Consider the following 23,738-nt stretch of genomic DNA (forward strand, 5'->3'; position numbering starts at 1 on the left):
CTTGATTGAAAATGAAGACATGAAACTGTCTTCATTAGTATATATACTTAATGTGAAATTACTGAGGAAACTGCAAAAATTTTCAAAAAGGAAAAAAGCTATTAGAACTCATAAATGAATTTACCTGTTTTGCAGCAGACATACTTTTATTCTTATATAGCAATGAACAATTGGAAACTGAAAATATGGTTTAAATAATATAAAAAAATTAAATAACTATGGGTGTATTTGCAAATATATTGAGAATTGTTCACTGAAAACTACAAACACAGTTTGTAAGAAACCTAAAAATGGAAAATTGTACTATACCATGTTCATGAATTGGAAGACTCAATGTAAGTAAGATGTTAGTTTTCTCCAAACAGATCTGTAGGTTCAAAGCAAGCCTATCCAAAATTCTAGAAGACTGTTTTGGAGAAATTGACAAGCTGATTCTAAAATTTAAGTGGAAATGCAAATATCTAGAATTGCTAAGACAATTTTAAAATGGAAAAATTTGGAGGACTTTATCTGATTTTAAGACTTAATATAAAATTACATTCACTGGTAGAGTTTCACATTTTTGTAAAATAGACTTACAGAGCAATGGAATATAATAGTGTCCAGAAATGGACCCATCCATAAATGAGCAATTTGATTTTCAACAAAGGTATCAAGATATGGTGATGGGAAAAGATAGCTTTTTTCAACAAAAACAGAGAAACAGAAAGACAAACCAAAAAAAAAAAAAAAACAAAAAAAACCCACCTCACCCTTTATCTCAAAATGTAACATATTAACTAAAAATGTAACATAAGTTAACTCAACTTAACTCAAGTATGACATAACCTAAGCATAAGTGCTAAAGTATAACTTCCTAAAGAAACCGTAGGAGAGAAATTTTTGTGACCTTGTGTTGGGCAGAAACTTATTAAGTAAGATTTTAAGAAACCACTTATTGGCCTTTCATATTAAAAACATATCATTTTAAAAGATACTCAAGAAAATGAAAAGGTGTGTTATAGACTGGGTTGAAATACTGGTACAACTTATACATGATAAAGGATTTATATAAAGGATATATAAAAAACTTCCATTTAATTATAACACAAGCAATCTGGAAAAAAAACAGAAGATTTGAGCAGATACGTCAGCAAATACTAGATATAAATAGCAAGCACATGAAAAGATACCAAACATCATTAGTCATCAAGGAAATGATGATGTCATTTTAAAACCATGGTGAGAACCCATGACACACCTATTAGAATGACTTCTTAAAAAATGATAATAACAAGAGCTAATAAGAATGCAAAGTAACTGGAACTTCACATATTGATGGGAAAATAAGCAGTTTTGGAGTTTCATATTAAATTAACTGTACGGTTACCATACTTCCCAGTTCAGTTCAATTCAGTTGCTCAGGGGTGTTCGACTCTTTGCAACCTATTGGACTGCAGCACACCAGGCTTCCCTGTCCATCACCAACTCCTGGAGTTTACTCAAATTCATGTCCGTTGAGTCGGTGATACCATCCAACCATCTCATCCTCTGTTGTCCCCTTCTCCTCCTGCCCCCAATCCCTCCCAGCATCAGGGTCTTTTCAAATGAGTCAGCTCTTCGCATCAGGTGGCCAAAGTATTGGAGTTTCAGCTTCAGCATCAATCCTTCCAGTGAACACTCAGGACTGATCTCCTTCAGAATGGACTAGCTGGTCCAGGGGACTCTCAAGAGTCTTCTCCAAGCATCAATTCTTCGGTGCTCAGCTTTGTTTGTAGTCCGACCCTCACATCCATACGTGACTACTGAAAAAACGGTAACCTTGACTAGATGGATCTTTGTTGGAAAAGTAATGTCTCTGCTTTTTAGTATGCTACCTAGGTTGGTCATAGCTTTTCTTCCAAGGAGCAAACATCTTTTAATTTCATGGCTGCAATCACCATCTGCAGTGATTTTGGAGCCCCCCTTAATAAAGTCTGTCACTGTTTCCACTGTTTCCCCATCTATTTGCCGTGAAGTGATGGGACGGGATGCCATGATCTTTGTTTTCTGAATGTTGAGTTTGAAGCCAACTTTTTCACTCTCTTCTTTCACTTTTATCAAGAGGCTCTTCAGTTCTTCTTCACTTTCTGCCATAAGGGTGGTGTCATCTGCATATCTGAGGTTATTGATATTTCTCCCAGCAATCTTGAGTCCAGCTTGTGCTTCATCCAGCCCAGTGTTTCTCATGATACACTCTGCATACAAATAAGCAGGGTGACAGTATACAGCCTTGACCTACTCCTTTACGTTTTTGGAACTAGTCTGTTGTTCCATGTCAGTTCTTACGGTTGCTTCCTGACCTGCAAACAGATTTCTCAAGAGGCAGGTCAGGTGGTCTAGTATTCCCATCTCCTTCAGAATTTTCCATAGTTTATTGTGATCCACACAGTCAAAGGCTTTGGCATGGTCAATAAAGCAGAAATAGATGTTTTTCTGGAACTCTTTTGCTTTTTTTGATGATCCAGCAGATGTTGACAATTTGATCTCTGGTTCCTAAAACAAGCTTGAACATCTGAAAGTTCATGGTTCATGTATTGTTGAAGCCTGGCTTGGAGAATTTTGAGCATTACTTTGCTAGTGTGTGAGATAAGTGCAATTGTGCGGTAGTTTGAGCATTCTTTAGCATTGCCTTTCTTTGGGATAGGAATGAAAACTGACCTTTTCCAGTCCTGTGGCCACTGCTAAGTTTTCCAAATTTGCTGGCATATTGAATGCAGCACTCTCACAGCATCATCTTTTAGGTTAGACAAAATAGCTCATTAGATGAAATAGCTAAACTGGAATTGCATCACGTTCAATTGTAGTGATTCTTCCTAAGGCCCACTTGACTTCTCATTCCAGGATGTCTGGCTCTAGGTGAGTGATCACACCATCATGATTATCTGGGTCATGAAGATCTCTTTTGTATTGTTTTTCTGTGTATTCTTGCCAACTCTTCTTAATATCTTCTGCTTCTGTTAGACACATACCATTTCTGTCCTTTATCGAGCCCATCTTTGCATGAAATGTTCCCTTGGTATCTCTAATTTTCTGGAAGAGATCTCTAGTCTTTCCCGTTCTGTTGTTTTCCTCTATTTCTTTGCATTGATCACTGTGGAAGGCTTTCTTATCTCTCCTTGCTATTCTTTGAAACTCTGCATTCAAATGGGTATATCTTTCCTTTTCTCCTTTGCTTTTCACGTCTCTTCTTTTCACAGCTGTTATTAGGCCTCCTCAGATATCCATTTTGCTTTTTTGCGTTTCTTTTCCTTGGGGATGGTCTTGATACCTGTCTCCTGTACAATGTCACGAACCACCATCCATAGTTCATCAGGCACTCTATCTATCAGATCTAGTCCCTTAAATTTATTTCTTATTCCACTATATAAAAATAAGGAATTTAATTTATGTCATACCTGAATTTTGGTTTTCCCTGCTTTTTTCAATTTCAGTCTGAATTTGGCAGTAAGGAGTTCATGATCTGAGACACAGTCAGCTCCTGGTCTTATTTTTGCTGACTGTATAGACCTTCTCCACCTTTGGCTACAAAGAATATAATCATTCTGATTTCGTTGTTGACCATCTGGTAATGTCCATGTATAGAGTCTTCTCTTGTGTTGTTGGAAGAGGGTGTTTGCTCTGACCAGTGTGTTCTCTTGGCAAAACTCGATTAGCCTTTGCCCTGCTTCATTCTGTACTCCAAGGCCAAATTTGCCTGTTACTCCAGGTCTTTCTTGACTTCCTACTTTTGCATTCCAGTCCCCTATAATGAAAAGGACATCTTTTTGGGGTGTTAGTTCTAAAAGGTCTTGTAGGTCTTCATAGAACCATTCAGCTTCTTCAGCATTACTGGTCGGGGCATAGGCTTGGATTACCACGATATTGAATGGTTTGCCTTGGAAATGAACAAAGATCATTGTGTCGTTTTTGAAATTGCATCTTTAGTACTGCATTTCTGACTCTTTTGTTGACCATGATGGCTACTCCATTTCTTCTAAAAGATTCCTGCCCACAGCAGTAGATATAGTAGTCATCTGAGTTAAATTCACCCATTCCAGTCCATTTTAGTTTGCTGATTCCTAGAATGTCGATGTTCACTCTTGTTATCTCCTGTTTGACCACTTCCAATTTGCTTTGATTCATGGACCTCACATTCCAGGTTCCTATGCAATATTGCTCTTAACAGCATCAAACCTTGCTTCCATTACCAGTCACATCCACAACTGGGTGTAGTTTTTGCTTTGGCTCCGTCTCTTCATTCTTTCTGGAGTTATTTCTCCACTGATCTCCAGTAGCATATTGGGCACCTATGACCGGGGGAGGTCATTTCTCAGTATCCTATCTTTTTACCTTTTCATACTGTTCATGGGGTTGTCAAGGTAAGAATACTGAATTGGTATGCCATTCCCTTCTCCAGTGGACCACATTTTGTCCAAACCTCCATTATGACCTGTCTGTATTGGGTGGCCCTACATGTCATGGCTCATAGTTTCATTGAGTTAGACAAGGCTGTGATCCACATGATTAGATTGGTTAGTTTTCTGTGGTTGTGGTTTTCAGTCTGTCTGCCCTCTGATGGAGAAGGATAAGTGGCTTAGGGAAGATTCCTGATTGCAAAGACTGACTGAGGGGAAAACTGGGTCTTGTTCTTATAGGTGGGGCCATGCTCAATAAATTTTTAATCCTATTTTCTGTTGATGGGAGGAGTTATGTTCCCTCCCTGGTAATTACCTGGGACCAAACTATGATGGGGCATAGACTTGGATTACTACAATATTGAATGGTTTGCCTTCGAAACGAACAGAGTTCATTGTCGTTTTTGAGATTGCATCCAAGTACTGCATTTTGGACTCTCTTGTTGACCATGATGGCTACTCCATTTCTTCTAAGGAATTCCTGCCCACAGTAGTAGATATAATTGTCATCTGAGTTAAATTCACCCATTCCAGTCCATTTTAGTTCGCTGATTCCTAGAATGTAGATGTTCACTCTTGCCATCTCCTGTTTGACTACTTCCAATTTGCCTTTATTCATGGACCTAACATTCCAGGTTCCTATGCAATATTGCTCTTTACAGCATCAGAGCTTACTTCTATCACCAGTCACATCCACAACTGAGTATTGTTTTGGCTTTGGCTCCATCCCTTCATTCTTTCTGGAGTTATTTCTCCACTGATCTCCAGTAGCATATTGGGCCCCTAGTGACCTGGGGAGTTCCTCTTTCAGTATCCTATCATTTTGCCTTTTCATACTGTTCATGGGGTTCTCAAGGCAAGAATACTGAAGTGGTTTGCCATTCCCTTCTCCAGTGGACCACATTCTGTCTGACCTCTCCTAATGCTGAAGAAGCTGAAGCTGAAGCTGAACAGTTCTGTGAAGACCTACAAGACCTTTTAGAACTAACACCCCCAAAAGATGTCCTTTTCATTATAGGGGACTGGAATGCAAAAGTAGGAAGTTAAGAAACACCTAGAGTAACAGGCACATTTGGCCTTGGAGTACAGAATGAAGCAGGGCAAAGACTAATACAGTTTTGCCAAGAAAACTCACTGGTCAGAGCAAACACCCTCTTGCAACAACACAAGAGAAGAGTCTACACATGAACATCACCAGATGGTTGACACCGAAATCAGATTGATTATATTCTTTGCAGCCAAGATAGAGAAGCTCTATACAGTCAACAAAAACAAGACCAGGAGCTCACTGTGGCTCAGATCATGAACTCCTTATTGCCAAATTCAGATTTAAATTGAAGAAAGTAGGGAAAACCACTAGACCATTCAGGTATGACCTAAATCAAATCCTTTATGATTATACAGTGGAAGTGAGAAATAGATTTAAGGGACAATATCTGACAGAGTGCCTGATGAACTATGGACGGAGGTTTGTGACATTGTACAGGAGACAGGGGTCAAGACCATCCCCATGGAAAAGAAATGCAAAAAAGCAACGTGGCTGTCTGAGGAGGCCTAACAAATAGCTGTGAAAAGAAGAGAAGCAAAAAGCAAAGGAGAGAAGGAAAGATATAAGCATCTGAATGCAGAGTTCCAAAGAATAGCAAAAAGAGATAAGAAAGCCTTCCTCAGCGATCAATACAAAGCAATAGAGGAAAACAACAGAATGGGAAAGACTAGAGATCTCTTCAAGAAAATTTGAGATACCAAAGGAAGATTTCATGCAAAGATGGGCTTGATAAAGGACAGAAATGGTATGGACCTAACAGAAGCAGAAGATATTAAGAAGAGGTGGCCAGAATACACAGAAGAACTGGACAAAAAAGATCTTCATGATCAATATAATCACGATGGTGTGATCACTGAGCTAGAGCCAGACATCCTGGAATGTGAAGTCAAGTGGGCCTTAGAAAGCATCACTACGAACAAAGCTAGTGAATGTGATGGATTTCCCGTTGAGCCATTTCAAATGTAAAAGTGCTGCACTCAATATGCCAGCAAATTTGGAAAACTCAGTAGTGGCCACAGGACTGGAAAAGGTCAGCGTTCATTCCAGTCCCAAAGAAAGGAAATGCCAAAGAATGCTCAAAGTACCGCACAATTGCACTCATCTCACACGCTAGTAAAGTAATGCTCAAAATTCTCCAAGCCAGGCTTTAGTAGTACGTGAACCGTGAACCTCCAGTTGTTCAAGCTGCTTTTAGAAAAGGCAGAGGAACCAGAGATCAAATTGCCAACATCCGCTGGATCATGGAAAAAGCAAGAGAGTTCCAGAGAAACATCTATTTCTGCTTTATTGACTATGCCAAAGCCTTTGAGTGTGTAGATCAGAATAAACTGTGGAAAATTCTGAAAGAGATGGGAACCTGCCTCTTCAGAAACCTATATGCAGGTTAGGAAGCAAGAGTTAGAACTGGACATGGAACAACAGATTGGTTCCAAATAGGTAAAGGGGTACGTCAAGGCTGTATATTGTCACCCTGCTTATTTAACTTATATACAGAGTACATCATGGGAAAGGCTGGGCTGGAAGAAGCACAACTAGAATCAAGATTGCTGGGAAAAATATCAATAACCTCAGATATGCAAATGACACGACCCTTATGGCAGAAAGTGAAGAGGACCTAAAAAGCCTCTTGATGAAAGTGAAAGAGGAGAGTGAAAAAGTTGACTTAAAGCTCAACATTCAGAAAACTAAGATCATGGCATCTGGTCCCAACACTTCATGGGAAATAGATGGAAAACAGTGGAAACAGTGTCAGACTTTATTTTTTTGGGCTCCAAAATCACTGCAGATGGTGACCACAGCCATGAAATTAAAAGACGCTTACTCCTTGGAAGGAAAGTTATGACCAACCTAGATAGCATATTGAAAAGCAGAGACATTACTTTGCCAAGAAAGGTCCATCTAGTCAAAGCTATGGTTTTTTCAGTGGTCATGTATGGATGTGAGAGTTGGACTGTGAAGAAGGCTGAGCGCTGAAGAATTGATGCTTTTGAACTGTGATGTTGGAGAAGACTCTTGAGAGTCCCTTGGACTGCAAGGAGATCCATCCAGTCCATTCTGAAGGAGACCGCCCTGGGATTTCTTTGGAAGGACTAATGCTGAGGCTGAAACTCCAGTACTTTGGCCACCTCATGTGAAGAGTTGACACAGTAGAAAAGACTCTGATGCTGGGAGGGATTGGGGGCAGGAGGAGAAGGGGACGACAGAGGATGAGATGGCTGGATGGCATCACTGACTTGATGGACGTGAGTCTGAGTGAACTCTGGGAGTTGGTGATGGACAGGGAGGCCTGGTGTGCTGTGATTCATGGTGTTGCAAAGAGTCGGACACAACTGAGCGACTGAACTGCACTGACCTGAAACTATGATGGAGGTAATGAATATAATGTGGACCTCTTCAGAAGATCCCATGCATGAACTATCTCCTTGTAATTTCACTCAAAGGCATTTACCCTAGAGAAATGAAAATATGTGTATTCATACAGTGACCTATTTATAAATGTTGATACAGCTATGAACAAAAAATTTGGACTAGCCAAAATGGTCATGTACTAGTGAATGGATGAATTATGGTATGTTCATCCATACAACAGGATATACTGCTCATCAATAAAGAGGAACAATCTTCAATTTACAGAACAATGCGAATGAATTTTAAAAGTATGATGGCATCAAAAGAAACAACCCAATCAAAAAATTGATAGAAGACATAAATAGACATTTCTCTGGAGAAGACATACAGGAGGCCAAGAGGTACATGAAAAGATGTTCTTCATTGCTAGTTATTAGAGAAATGGAAATCAAAGCTACAGTGAAGTCTCACGTCACACTGGTCAGAATGGCCATCATCAAAGTCCCCAAGCAGGAAATGCCAGAGAGGGTATGGAGAGAAGGGAACACTCCTATATTGTTTGTGGGAATGTAAATTGGCACAGCTTCTATGGAGAACAGTATGAAGGTTCCTTAAAAACCTAAATAAAGAGCTATCATGTGACCCTGCAATCCTACCCCTGGGCATATATGTAGAGGAAAACATGATACGAAAGGATACATGCTCCCCAGTGTTCACTGCAACCCTGTTCATGGAAGCAACCTAAATATCCATTTGCAGAGGAGTGGATAAAGAAGATGTGGTACATATGTACAATGGAGTATTATTCAGCCATTACAAAGAATGAAATAATGCCATTTTCAGCAACATGGATGGTCCTATAGAGTGTCATACTGAGTAAGTCAGACAGGAAGGATAAATTTATTGTATGACATCCCCTGTAAAGTGAAAGTGAAAGTTGCTCAGTCATGTCTGACTCTTTGCAACCCCATGGACTATACAGTCCATGGAATTCTCTAGGCCAGAATACTGAAGTGGGTAGCCTTTCCCTTCTCCAGGGTATCTTCCCAACCCAGGGATCAAACCGAGGTCTCTCATATTGCAGACAGATTCTTTACCAGCTGATCCACCAGGGAATCCCAAAAATACTGGAGTGGGTAGCCTGTCCCTTTTCCAGCAGATCTTCCTGACCCAGGAGTCAAACCAAGGTCTCCTGCATTGCAGACAGACTCTTTGCCAACTGAGCTATCAGGGAAGCCTGACATCCCATATATGTGGAATCTAAAAAGAAATGATACAAATGAACATACTTATAAAACAGAGATTCACAGACTTATCGAATGAACTTACGGTTGCCAAGGGGAAGGATGGGGGAACAGAATAGTTAGAGTTTGGGGTGGACATGTACACACTGCTATATTTAAGCGGATAACCAACAAAGCCCTACTGTATAGCACGTGGAGTGTGGCAATGTCATGTGGCAGCCTGGATGGAAGGGGAGTTTGGGGGAGAATGGATACATTTATACATATGGCTGAGTCCCTTTGCTGTCCACCTGAAACTGTCATAAAATTGTTAATCAGCTGTATCCCAATACAAAATAAAGAAGTTTACAATAAAAAGTATGGTGCTAGGTGAAAGAAGCCAACTGTTTGTATCGTGTGATTGTATACTGTATATACAATCTGTGTATAGTGTGATTCCATTTATATGACATTTTGGAAAAAATGAAAGTACTTGGACAAAAATCAGATCAATGGTTTCAAGAGACTGAAATTGAAAAGGGGCTATTAGTTACAAAAGAGTGTGAGGAGACTTTTTGATAACATGGAAATATTTCCTGTCTTGACTTTGTGGTGTTACCCGACTGTGTTTGTTGGCAAAACTCATTGCGTTGTACACCTAAAAAGGATGAATTTTACACAGTGTAAAGAAATCGGTAAACCTGAGTTTTATAAACAAATAGATAAATAGTGTGAAATCAGTATACAGCATGAGAAACTCTAGAACCATGCCAGTAGGAATGCAAGTTAGTATAGTCACCTTGGAAAATTTGGCAGTTTTCTTATTAAGTTAACTATATACTTAATTTATGTCCTGTCAGTTCCACTCCTAGGTGATTATAGAGAGTAATGAAAATATACATACACACATTCACTTGTTAGCAAATATTAATAGCAGTGTTATTCATGTAGTCCCAAATGGAAACATTTCTAGTCCATCAACTGTAAATGGATCAGTAGATTGTAGTGCGTCTATGCAATGAAATGCTATACAGAAGTTATTTACAAAAAAGCAACACAGACTCAAAAACATAAGAAGCAAACTTAGAGTTACCAAAACAGAAATGTGATGGGGGGATAAATTTGGAGCCTGAGATTAACAGATTCACACTACTATATATAAAATTAACAACACAGATTTATTGAATATCACAGGTAGCTATATTCAGTATCTTATACTAACATATAATGGAAAATAATATGAAAAATATTTACATATGTATAACTGAATCACTTTGCTGTATACCTGAAACTAACCCAATATTGTATATCAACTACACTTCAATTAAAAAAAAAGTATCAGCAGTTATCTCTACATTATAGAATTTAAGGTTTCAATTTATCTACTTCCAAAATCTTTATTTTTCCAATTCATAAAAATGTAGATGCACTACTTTTATTATCTAATTAAAAGATATAAAAGAAATTTCAAAAGAAATAAAAAGGAGTTGAGCGCTGACGTGTTCAGCAGCATGGATGAGCCTCAGGATCATTAGTAACAAAGCTCAGCGCCGTGTGCTGCAGGCGTCATGCCGTCACGGGCTATGCTTCTCCTTACATGAGGTGATTGAGAAATCATGTGAAATTATATGATTCTATCTATATGAGACTATTACAGAAACAAAACCGTATAGTGACAGAAAGCAGATCATTGGTTACCAGGAACCAGGAACTAGGACAAAGGACTTAGCTTTTTGGAGTGTTTCTATGATGATTGGTTACAGAAACAGGTATATTCAAAAGTTATTAAACCATACATTTAAGTTTGGTAGATGTTATTATATTATGTTTTATCCCAGCAAAGATCAGTGAAAAAGAGGCTCTGCATGTTTAAAATACCTAAGTTACAGAAGTGCTTATTTTCATACCCGTACCATCACTTAATATGTATAATAAATCATTAAAATTTTTACCATTTTGATTAAAATGATTAGACTTTGCTTTATTATGTCATATTTGTTTCAATTTTTTCTGTTGATGTCAATATCAAATCCACATGTTAAGGATTTTGCATGCAATATATTTAATTAAAACTTTTATCTTTAACCTCCGGTAAATCAGAGTTCAAATATTAATTTTGTATATACATGTGGAGTTAATAACTAGCATTTATATTGTTCAAAATAACTTAATAACTATGTGAAAGGAATGTTAAAATGCCAAAGCATCTCTCACAGTACAGGGAATTGGAAGAGTGTCAGGTTATATCGCTCTTTCCTGTGTGCTAGCCAGTTGTCTGTATTTAAAAAGCAGGATCATTACCTGTTTTATTTCTTAGTAGTTGTTAATTTTCATTAATTCAGTTAGCTAATTTAAGAACTAGGAAGAGACTTAACACTGAGATTTTTATATTGATTGAAATGCATTAGCAGTAGAAACTTGCAGGTTACTTTTAACATACCTAATTTTGTATTGATTTGGGTTGTTTTTGATTAGTGTTTATTCAGGTTTTTTATTTAGTATCTTCTTATAACTGCAACTGATATAGAATCAACAGATAATAGCCAAAGTATCAGTAGGAGTTGTAATCATCCTGGGCTGGAGGAGTTTGTAAGCTGATACACTCCCACGCCCTGTGGCAGTAGGACTCTGGTCTGTGCCAAACCTGTTTCGCCATAGGCTGCTTTTGAGTGAGTTCATGACTTTGAGCAATTGATCCCAGATAGAATGAGGTAGAAGCCCCAGTGTCTTCTTATGACCTGCCCTTAATAGTCACAAGCCATCATTTCTGCTCCATCTTATTTGTTTCAGGAGAGTTATTAAATACAGCCCAGGCCCCTTGGCAGGAGAATCAAGTTCCTTCTCTTAAAGAGAAAATAGCAAAGAATTTGTGGACATGTAACAGGTTAGAACTTTGCAAAGCTGATTTTGTGAAAAGCTCAATAAAATTGACATACTTTGCCTAACTATGAACAAAAGAGGTAATATGAATTAGCAAAGTCAGAAATGGAAGAAGGGACTGGACTGCTGACCATGTAGAAATTAAAAATAGTAGCAGGAAATATCAGCTTACAAATTAAGACAATTGAGATGAGGTGGACAAGTTCCTGGACAGTCAGAATTGTCAAAACTTCCTCAAGAAGAAATTAAAACTCTGAATAGACCTGTGACAGATCCATTGGATTAGAATTCAAAAATCTTACCGAAGAGTCAAGGCCCAGATGGGTTAACTGATGAATCTTATTAAATAGATAAGTTAGAAAAATACCAACCCTTCACAAACTAATTCAGAAGATACAGGAAGAAACACTTACCAACTCATCCTGTGAGGCCATCTTTTCCCTAATATCAATGCCAGGCAAAGGTTTCACAAGAAAAAAACTATAGACTAATAACCCTAATGAACATATACAAAAATGCTTTATAAAATATTGCCAAACCAAATCCAGCAATATACAAAAAGGATTATAAGGTAGCCATATGGGTTTTATCACAGGAACTCAAATTGGTTTAAAATCTGAAAATCAGTATTATGCACATAGTTAATAGAATACAGGATAAACAGGTAAGCAGCAGCCACCAAAAAGCCCCATACTTTTCCCATACTACACTGTACTTACTGTTTAAAGACTGAATGCTTTGCCCCTACTGTCAGGAAAGCCAGAATGTCTTCCATTCTCACCACTTCTATTAAAATTACATTGGGGATTTCAGCCTGTGTGAAAAGAAAGGAAGGGATGGAGGGGAAAAGCAAAGGCATCCAGATTAGAAATGTCTTTTTCCTAGATGACAAAGACATGTACAGTTTTTACAATGAAAAATGTAAAACAAATGGCTGTTAGAAATTAAAGACAACATCAATAGATGGAAATGTTCCATATTCATGGATCAGAAGGTTCAGTATAAAGATGTCAATTCTCAGATCTGTAAATTTAATACAATCCCTATCAAAATTTAGTACACTTTTTGGGAGAAATTCAGCTGAAATACAATGAATCTAGATTTGCCAGAACAATTTTTAAAAAGAACAAAATTAGAAAACTTAAACTATCTGATTTCAAAACTTACCATAAAGCCACAATAATCAAAATGTGTGCTATTTATCCAATGATAGGCATGTAAGTTAATGAAACTACATTAAGAATAAAGAAATAAAATAAGCCCTTGCATTTATGGTCAGTTGCTTTTTAACAAAGTTGCCAACACAATTCAATGAGGAAAGGGTAATCTTTAAATAAATACTTCTGTAATGATTGGAAAGTCACATGCAAGAAAATGAATGTCAACACACTGTTCATAAGAATTAGAAAATGGATTTAATCAAAATTTAAAATGTTTGTGCTTTAAATGCATCACTTAAATATATGAAAAGATAAGCCACAGACTGAGAAAATTTTTGTGCATCATATGTCTAGTAAAGGAACTGCATCCAGAATGTATAGAGACCTTTTACAACTCAATATAGGATGAAAGAAGCCACCCGGTTAATGAAGAAAAGATCTGATAGTAATTTCTTCAAAGAAAATAAATGGCTAAGTAGCACATGAAAAGAAATTCAACAGTGTACATTAAAATGATATCAGTTTATACTCACTAGTATGGCTGTAATCAAAACTACCTACAATAGTAAGTTTTGGCAGAGATGTGGAAAAATTCAAACATCATGCATTGTTTGTTGGAATGTATAATGGAAAACCATTTGGCAGTTTCTCATAAAGTTAAAGTCAGCATACAGCCCAGCAGTTTCACTCCTAGTAATCTACCCCAAAGAAATACAACCATATGTTTATCAAAGACATATACATGAATGTTCCTAGTAGCATTTTTCATAATAGCTAAAAAGTGAAATAATTTAAATGTCCATCAGTTGGTGAATGAATTTTTAAAATGTGGTGTGTTCTGTATTCATACAATGGAATACTCCTTAGCAATCAAAAGGAATGAACTGCTTATACATGCTGCCACAGTGGTGAATCTGAAATACATTATGGTTAGTGAAGAAGCCTAATGCAAAAGATAACATGATGTCTGATTCCATTTGTCTGAAATGTTCAGAAAAGGCCAGTTCATACAGATGGAAGCAGATTGATAGTTGCCTAGAGCTAGGGGTAGAATTAAGCGTTAGTTCCAGATAGGCACAAGGCAACTTTTTGTGGTGATCAAAATGTTCCAAAATACATTGTGGTGATAATTGCACAACTCTAGAAATTTACTTTAAACACATTGAATAGTACACTTACATGCATAAATTTTATGGTATGTAAATTACACCTTTGTAAATTAAGCTTGAAAAAAAATAGGTATCTTGTCCTTAGTGGTGGGAAGAACTAGGACAGCATACTTCTCTGAGATTCTGGGCTCCAAAGGTAGTATTTAATCCTGCCACCTATTTCCCACCGCTGCTTAGTGTTGGTCAGTTGTGTCCTTTTGTATTTATATTGCATTAAGAAAATGGAAACCTTGGTATATTGTTAGGGTAGATAAAAAAATAGTTTCCCTTACCTTTATCCCAACCCATGAATAGACACCTGAAGAGTGAATCCTCTTTTCTCTGTTACAATAGGTATGAAAAACATGATGTTTAAATTAATAATGTACAAATATGTTATCTTTACAAGATGACTATAAAAACTGATAAAGATGTGTATACAATTTTATATCTATTTCTTAGTAACTATAATAGCTCTTATACCAGTAAAGCAGTGAATTATTAATCATACTGTTATTAATCAATTTATAGAGCTAGATATTATAATGGTTTTGTAATGACAGCTTACCTTAATGAATAGAACATGGATAATAGACCTGTGGCTCATCCAAATCATTTGTTTAAGCATTAATTGTAGATTGGAACACCTCTAGCGTTCATTAATATAAATACATCAATTCGAATGAGCCCAGAAGTCATGATTTATTATTGATATAACTAATCTTAAGTTTAAATTGATTCCACATCAAATTCTTTTTCTTGCAGGCGTATCTCATTAGCTAGTCCACGTCAACTTTTTAAAGCTTCTAATATGACCCAGCGATGGCAGCACAGGGAGATTTCAAACTTTGAGTACTTGATGTTTCTCAACACAATAGCAGGTAATTTAAGCCCATATGTTGATTTATTTCAAATGATAAGTTATTAATTGTGCTATTAGATTATTTTGAGTATACATATGAATGGAGTCATTCTATGTAAAGCTGAAAGTATAAGCAACATACAAAGATGAGGAAAAAATGAAATATAGCTAAAGAATGATTATTAGTATATTGTGTGTGTACATATATTCATAAAGGTATGATGAAAATGAAAACTAAAAAGATTGTGTGGAGACATTCATTATGAAAGATTTTCTCTCAATTTGAGGAATTAGCAGTCAATTCACAGGGAAGTTTTTGACAGTTTCTGAACAAATGAGCAATATCAGAGCTGTATGAAAAGTTGGAAGCAGTATGAAGGATAAAGAAGGGTGCAGGGAGTCTAGGTAGAGAGCAAAAGTTAGGAGGCAGTTGCACATAAAAAGTAATGAGGGCCTGCATTAGAGAGGTGACAGTAGGAATTAAAACAAAGGATTAGATAACACAAGAATTTACAAGGTACAAACCATCTGCCATCCAGAGGACTGAATGCTGAGAGTAAATGAGAAGAAAGTGTCAGAAAAGACTTCCAGGCTTCTGTTCTAAATCATGGGGGAAACCGTGGTGCTATTAAAGGAAAAAGAAGGAAAAAATTTGATCTAGAGAAAGATGATGATTTGACTGTGCTAGCAAGGCATACAATATATCAAAAAGAGATGCTGAAGTATAGAAGGCATTTGGAACTTAGAGAAAGACATTGGGTTTCATCTGCATAGAGACTAATCACCAAGAGATAGAGATGAGATTACCAAGCCAGATGATGCAGAAAGCAGTGAGATAAGGTCTGGGGCCTGCTCTTGAGCAGGACAAAAAGAAAGAGGAAAGTTGTTAAGGAAGAGGAGAGGATCAGTGATCCCAGAAATTGTAGATTTAGTAGGAGAACTAAGTTGAAACAAATGGCTTGAGACACAATGGGAGAGGGAGAGGGAAAAGTGTAGGCCTCTGTATCAAATGTGATTCAGAGGTGAGGGGGAATTCAGAATGAATATAGGTCATGCCTTAGGCTTTAGCATCTCAGAACCTACAAGTTACTTTATAGGAGTTCATTTTCAAAATAAACAAAAGAGTTTAAGGACTGAATGGTTGGAGATTAAATGAGAACCTTAGGTGTAGATTGGGCTTTCCTGGTGGCTCAGATGGTAAAGAATCTGCCTACGATTCAGGAGACCCTGGTTCAATTCCTGGGTTGGGAAGTTCCCCTGTAGAAGGGATAGGCTACCCACTCCAGTATTCTTGAGCTTCCCTGATGGCTCAGATAGTAAAGAATCTGCCTGCAGTGCGGGAGACCTGGGTTCGATCCCTGGGCTGGAAAGATCTCCTGGAGGAGGGCATGGCAACTCATTCCAGTATTCTTGCCTGGGGAATCCCCCTGGACAGAGGAGCCTGCTGGGCTACAGTCCATAGGATTACAAAGAGTTGGACACGACTGAGTGACTAAGCACAGGCATTCAGTAGTTATATATTGAATTTAACTTAATTAACAAGAGTCTGTTGACAATGAGCATGTATGTACTCTTTTATTGTAGGTACAATAAAGTTGATTATTTAAGCATATAGGATAACAAAAGTATTTTATTGTTTACTGATGATAAGGTCTCAATCAGAAGGAGAGAAAAATGCAAGAGAAAAGGGATATCAAAATAGGCTGCTTTTTGCTACAAAGTTCATTTATTTTTTTCTGGGAGAAATTAAAACTGACAGAAATATGAAGTATGATAATTACATCTGAATTAAAATTATCTTATTATTCATATTTTGTAAGACTGTTTCCAAGTCAGTCAAGGAAGAACTCTGTTACTCTAATAGGCCTCAAGCTCATGATGAATAGAATGAAATACAGTGTTAAATACATCACATCACGAGGAAGGCCTAGGTACCGAGAAGCTGCGTGGACAGCTGGTGTAATACTCAGCTGTATGTTGATGTGACACCCGTGTATATTTGAGAACTGGGAAAGAAATGAGGGGATAGAATACACTGCAAGAAAGGAATTCAAGCAATATCGATATATTTGTCTCCCTTATATGTTAGCCATAAAAGTTTGTTCACATTAAATCTAGCTAAATACAGGTTATAGACTAATAAAATGGTGGAGGCAGTGTTTTTACTCTGGAAACAGTGATCTCACCTACTGAGCCTGCCTCCCTAAAGTGGTGATATTCAGAAAGCTGCTGTTTCTACATGGATGGGCTACCTCACCCTTTGCTTTATTCATATTGTTAATAGACACGAATGTGTCATTGAATGTCTTTGATTTAGAAGAAGCATAGAAGATTGTGTGGCATCATTCGGGAATTAAATAAGTAGCCTCGATGATGCCATGGATTATATTCAAAGGGGCATAGAATTTGAAAGCTTTCACAGGAATTTCAGAGTTATTTAGAATAACCTCATCATTTTACAGGTGACTAATGAATGCCCACAGGGGTTAAGTCACTTGAACTTGGTTTATTAGTTGGTTGATTGGTTAGTTAATTAATGGCAGAGAAAGGATTCTGGTTTTGAAAAACTCTTATGTGATAGGAAATTGTTTTTTAAATTCTTAGTGAAGATTATTTTTTTTTGTTTCAATTAATACAAATAGCTGTGGAATTTATAAGAACATTAGCATGCGTACAGAGCATCTAGATTTAAATATAGTTCAACCATTGCGAGTTCCATGATTTGGGGCAAGTTACATAAACTTTTGTGCCTCACTTTTCTATTTATAAAATGGGGTGATCCTATTTTCATAGAGTTACTGTGAAAATTAAATGAAATAATGAATAAATGATAGCACAGTGTTTGGCACTCAGAAATTGTTGTTCTTGTTATTTTTAATAAAATATATTCCAGAATGTTTATCATCTTACTATTCTAAATTAAGAATGACTTTTTTCCCTCTTCCAGGACGGACTTACAATGACTTAAATCAGTATCCTGTGTTTCCATGGGTCATTACTAATTATGAATCGGAAGAACTGGATCTTACTTTGCCAAGTAACTTCAGAGATTTGTCCAAGGTAATTTCTTAGTTCATCTGAAATGCTGTGTATAAAATATTATATATTATCTTGCATATAAAAAGAAATCTGATTATTTTCACAACACCTTAAAAAACTTTTTAATATAACTTTAATATATTTATCTTTTAAATGTATTTTCATTATTCTCAAATTTAAAAGAGAAATGTAATATGCATGATAACCTTGATGGCAATTAAATTTTGAATTCCACATATTCAGTGCTTAAACCTTTCTTGGCTTATCATTGAATACAGAATGCTTCTTTCTTACCTCCATACTTTGCTTCCTCTGCCTTGAACATTCGTCTCTGCTCTGTGAATGGCTGACCCTCTCAGCCCTTCAGGACCACTACCTCATAGAGACTGTTACTGATCCCTTCCTCTTGTCAAAGCATCTGAGATGACCTGCATTTCACATATTCTTTTACCTCGTTGTTTTGGTTCTTCTTGCGTCATTGTTCACCATTATTTCCTTCTTGACAAGTAGAGAGCATGTATTATTAAGTACAATAAATGTATTAAATAAATTAAATAATAAAATATACATGACATTTCCTCCAAGTTCTAAAAAGTTAATTTTAACTGTATTACATTTTAAAATGTGAAACACATACATAAGAAAACAAAAACTACCCCTAATTTACCACATATCAATAAGTAATAATTACCTTATATTATGCACAATGGTTATTATATAAACCTTTCTCATATCTTCAAGTATCATTAAGAATTTTCCTTTTTTGTCATAAATTATCAATAAATGGAATACCCTGAATCATTTTTTATTACAAGACGAGGTTATATGCCTCTTTTTTTCTTTTTAACTTTTTATAATGGAGAATTCCAAGCATATACAAAAGGAGACCAAACAGAATAATAATAAGTATACAAAACAGGTGCATTCTCATGTATCAATCACTGTACTTCGCTAATTATCACCTTGTAGTTCCTCTTATTTTATCTTTACTCTCATTTTCTCTCACCTTTCCCATATTACTTTGAAGCAAATTTCAGACAGCATATCATTCCATTCATAAATATTTCAATATATACTTTTAAAAACTTTGCAGAGCACAACCATAATCCCATTAGTAAACTTAAAAATATTAACAATACTTTCTTAGTATCATCAAATAGCCAGTAGGCTTTCAAAATTGTATTTAGTTTGTTTATTCCAGTCAGGATCCAAACAAGAACCACACATTGCATTTAAGTCTGTTTATTCTGTGGAGTTCTCTTTCATCTTTTTTTTCCCCCCTGATTTTTTAGTTGAAGAAGTATATTGTCTTGTAAATTTTCTCATAGTGTGGATTTTGCTTATTGCATCCGTGTGGCATAATCTACAGGTTTCTTTGTCTCCTATATTCCTTGTAAATTGGTAGTTGATTCCAGAGGTTTATAGAAATCAGATTAGGTTTTTTTTAGCAAAACTGCTTCATAGGAAACTTTTACACTCTCTGTCAAAGGACGTGTAATATATAATTTGCTATTTTTATAATTTTATTTACTATGGCTGTGCTGAGTCCTCGTTGCTGCGTGAGCTTTTCTCTAGTTGCGGAAAGTGGGCGCTGCTCTTTTTCTGGTTCCTGGGCTTCTCACTGCAGTGGCGTCTCTTGTGCAGCACGGGCTCTAGGGCACAAGCGCCTCAGTAGCTGAAGCACACGGGCTCGGTCATTGTGACTCCCAGGCTCTGGAGCACAGGGAGAATAGTTTTGGTGCTTGGGCTTAGCTGCCCCACAGCATGTGGGATCTTCCTGAACCAGGGATCGAACCTATGCCTCCTGCATTAGCAGGCAGATTCTTCATCACTGAGCCAGCAGGAAACCCCTCTAATTTACTTTTCTTTTGTCATATATAATGCCAGAACTCATTAGTTCAGTAGGCATTGCAAAATCATGGTATTTAAATTCTATCACTTTTATTTCATGTATTATTTGGGACCATTTTCTAAAGAGATGACATCCCTTCATCTGTTATTAAGTTTTTCAATGGTACATAACATTGGAAAGGCAGGATAAACATTTATTTTTATATATCAGTTTTTAAAACAATGAATTGGTTCCCAGCACCCTCCAAAGAAACGTAATTTAAAAATATTTATCTTTATGAATTTGTACACAAAACTGAAGTGGTTTTGATGTTTCAACCCACTGCAGTTAGTATTTTCATTGATGATCACTTGTTCCTGCTTTGATCATGGGGAGTTTCTTCAAGTTGTTCCTGCGTTGTTTTGATACAATCTTAGTAGTCTGAAAACTTCCACGCTCTCTGATAGAACAAGGTGTTTTAGTCTTAACCCTCACATTTTCTGGCCCAGTTCTAGTATTTAGTATCATTTATTTCTTTAAGGAACCCTAGTGGGAGTCCTTTTCCATGGAAATGTATGTGAAACACACAGTTGGGTCCATTGTCCTTGTTGCAGGTGCGTGCTCATCACGCAGTCGTGTTCGACTCTGCGACTGTAGCCTGTCAGGCTCCTCTGTCCATGGGATTTTGCAGGCAGGAGTACTGGAGTGGGTTGCCATTTCCTGTTCCGGGGTTGCTGCTGGATTTGTCTTTGTTTCTACCCCCTTCCAAAAGACCTAGGAAAGAAAAACTAAGATGAAGTACTTCATGAGTTGAAACTGATTCCTCCAGTTACATTTAGGAGCATGAAAAATTTAGAAGCAAAAAATATTCCTTTAATGTAAAAGGAACACTGTACCCCTGCTCCCATCTGTTCAGACGGTCGGAAAGTCCAGTCTTTTTCCTAAAACTCTTAGAAATTTCTACCAATACCTGAAGAATGTTTATATATTCTAAAAATCTAACCTGGAGGTTCTTTGTTGCCTTTCCTCTGCCTGTTCCCCGAGCTCCTGATGCTCCCTTATCCTTCTAGGTCACTCTGGAGTTCTCAGAACATCAGACTACTTCTTTCTAAGATTGTACATAGTCCCTTCCCTTAACTCTTTTAAATCTGTTTTAGGCTCTAGTGAAGTATTTAAGTAAAGCTTTACTAAGTACCCAATCACATCAGAAGTACAGGCTCTAAGCAATTTATAGTCTCAGTCTGAGGATCACTGCCTACTCTCCACAGATTACCACAAAATAGGCTCTGATTTACTCACTGTATCCATGTCCTCCATGCAGAATCCAAGGATTTCCCCGTTTTTGATGTCGGAGGAAGAGTGTTCCCTTCTTTGCCTGTCTCAGGTGTGCCCTCTTGTCCTGGCTTGACAATATTAGGAATATCCAGGAGTAACTTCATCTGTATCCACAGGGTACAGTCTGCTTCTCTACACAGTCTAGTTGAAGTAGTCACCAGGGGTGTCAGCACGAAGGTCAACATTTTTGTCATGACAAACAGTGGTGTTTAGGTCCTAGCCTTTGCCTGTTTGATCAGCACCTCTTCTGCCTCTGCCCCATATCTCTGCTATAGTCATCTGATCCTATATTGCTTCATGTTCTCTTTCACCTTTTGTGCCTTTGCTATTGCTTTTCCCATCATCAAAAATTTTGTACTTGCGCAGTACTCTCCATATTCTTCTTTTCTAATGCATTACATAATTTATTATAATTTTGCATTTTCTTCTCTGTGTTTCCTATTAAGGGAAATCATTGAATAGAAAGATTTAGTTCTTTTAATTTCTATATTTTTGGTGCCTGGTATAGTACTTCAGTTCACTTCAGTTCAATTGCTCAGTCGTGTCCAGCTCTTTATGACTCCATGAACTGCAGCACTCCAGGCCTCCCTGTCCATCACCTACTCCCAGAATCTACCCAAACCCATGTCCATCGAGTCAGTGATGCCATCAAACCATCTCATCCTCTGTCGTCCCCTTCTCCTCCTGCCCTCAATCTGTCTCAGCATCAGGATCTTTTCAAATGAACTTAGTATTTAGGTATAGTACTTAGAACTAAGAAATTGTTCAGTTCGGTTCAGTCGTTCAGTTGTGTCCAACTCTTTGTGACCCCATGAACTGCAGCATGCCAGGCCTTCCTGTCCATCACCAACTCCTGGAGCTTACCCAAACTCATGTCCATTGAGTTGGTGATGCCATCCAGCCATCTCATCCTCTGTTGTCCCCTTCTCCTCCTGCCCTCAATTTTCCACAGCATCAGGGTCTTTTCAAATAAGTCAGCTCTTTGCATCAGGTGGCCAAAGTATTGGAGTTTAAGCTTCAACATCAGTCAATCCAATGAACACCCAGGACTGATTTCCTTTAGGATGGACTGGTTGGATCTCCTTGCAGTCCAAGGGACTCTCAACAACACCACAGTTCAAAAGCATCACTTCTTCGGCACTCAGCTTTCTTCACAGTCCAACTCTCACATCCATACATGACCACAGGAAAAACCATAGCCTTGACTAGACGGACCTTTGTTGGCAAAGTAATGTCTCTGCTTTTTAATAGGCTGTCTAGGTTGGTCATAACTTGCCTTTCAAGGAGTAAGCGTCTTTTCATGGCTGCAATCACCATCTGCAGTGGTTTTGGAGCCCATGAAAATAAAGTCAGCCACTGTTTCCACTGTTTCCCCATCTATTTGCCATGAAGTGATGGGACCAGATGCCATGATCTTAGTTTTCTGAATGTTGAGCTTTAAGCCAACTTTTTCACTCTCCTCTTTCACCTTCATCAAGAGGCTCTTTAGTTCTTCTTCACTTTCTGCCATAAAGCTAGTGTCATCTGCATATCTGAGGTGACTGATATTTCTCCCGGCCATCTTGATTGAAGCTTGTGTTTCTTCTAGCCCAGCGTTTCTCATGATGTACTCTGCAATAAGTTAAATAAGCAGGGTGACAATATACAGCCTTGACGTACTCCTTTTCCCATTTGAAACCATTGTGTTGTTCCATGTCCAGTTCTAACTGTTGCTTTCTGACCTGCATACAGATTTCTCAAGAAGCAGGAAGGTGGTCTGGTATTCCCATCTCTTCCAGAATTTTCCACAGTTTACTGTGATCCACACAGTCAAAGGTTTTGGCATAGTTAATAAAGCAGAAATAGATGTTTTTCTGGAACTCTCTCATTTTTTTGATGATCCAGTGGATGTTGGCAATTTGATCTCTGGTTCCTCTGCCTTTTCTGAAACCAGCTTGAACATTTGGAAGTTCACGGTTCATGTACTGTTGAAGCCTGGCTTGGAGAATTTTGAGAATTTCTTGACTAGCGTGTGAGAGGAACGCAGTTGTGAGGTAGTTTGAGCATTCTTTGGCATTGCCTTTCTTTGGGATTGGAATGAAAACTGACCTTTTCCAGTCCTGTGGCCACTGCAGTGCAGCAGTTTCACAGCATCATCTTTCAGGATTTGAAAGAGCTCAACTGGAATTCCATCACCTCCGCTAGCTTTGTTCATAGTGATGCTTCCTAAGGCCCAGTTGACTTCACATTCCAGGATGTCTGGCTCTAGGTGAGTGTTCACACCATCGTGATTATCTGGGTCGTGAAGATCTTTTTTGTACAGTTCTTCTGTGTATTCTGGCCACCTCTTCTTAATATCTTCTGCTTCTGTAGGTCGAATCCATATTGTCCTTTATTGAGCCCATCTTTGCATGAAATGTTCCCTTGGTATCTCCAGTTTTCTTGAAGAGATCTTTAGTCTTTCCCTTT

At 37.6% G+C, this 23,738-nt stretch overlaps 1 protein-coding gene across 12 annotated transcripts in view; it reads left to right on the plus strand.

The window, feature by feature from the left end:
• LRBA (LPS responsive beige-like anchor protein) overlaps positions 1-23,738 on the plus strand; it is a 746,530-nt gene that overhangs the window by 520,514 nt on the left and 202,278 nt on the right. For all 12 annotated transcript variants that reach the window (XM_055550583.1, XM_055550584.1, XM_055550586.1 and 9 more), the window contains exons 43-44: positions 14,989-15,104; positions 18,033-18,145. In XM_055550583.1, coding sequence (XP_055406558.1) covers positions 14,989-15,104; positions 18,033-18,145 — 229 coding nt within the window. The remainder of the gene's footprint in view (positions 1-14,988; positions 15,105-18,032; positions 18,146-23,738) is intronic.

Source organism: Bubalus kerabau, chromosome 16 (assembly GCF_029407905.1).
Source record: "Bubalus kerabau isolate K-KA32 ecotype Philippines breed swamp buffalo chromosome 16, PCC_UOA_SB_1v2, whole genome shotgun sequence".
NCBI classification, from domain to species: domain Eukaryota; kingdom Metazoa; phylum Chordata; class Mammalia; order Artiodactyla; family Bovidae; genus Bubalus; species Bubalus kerabau.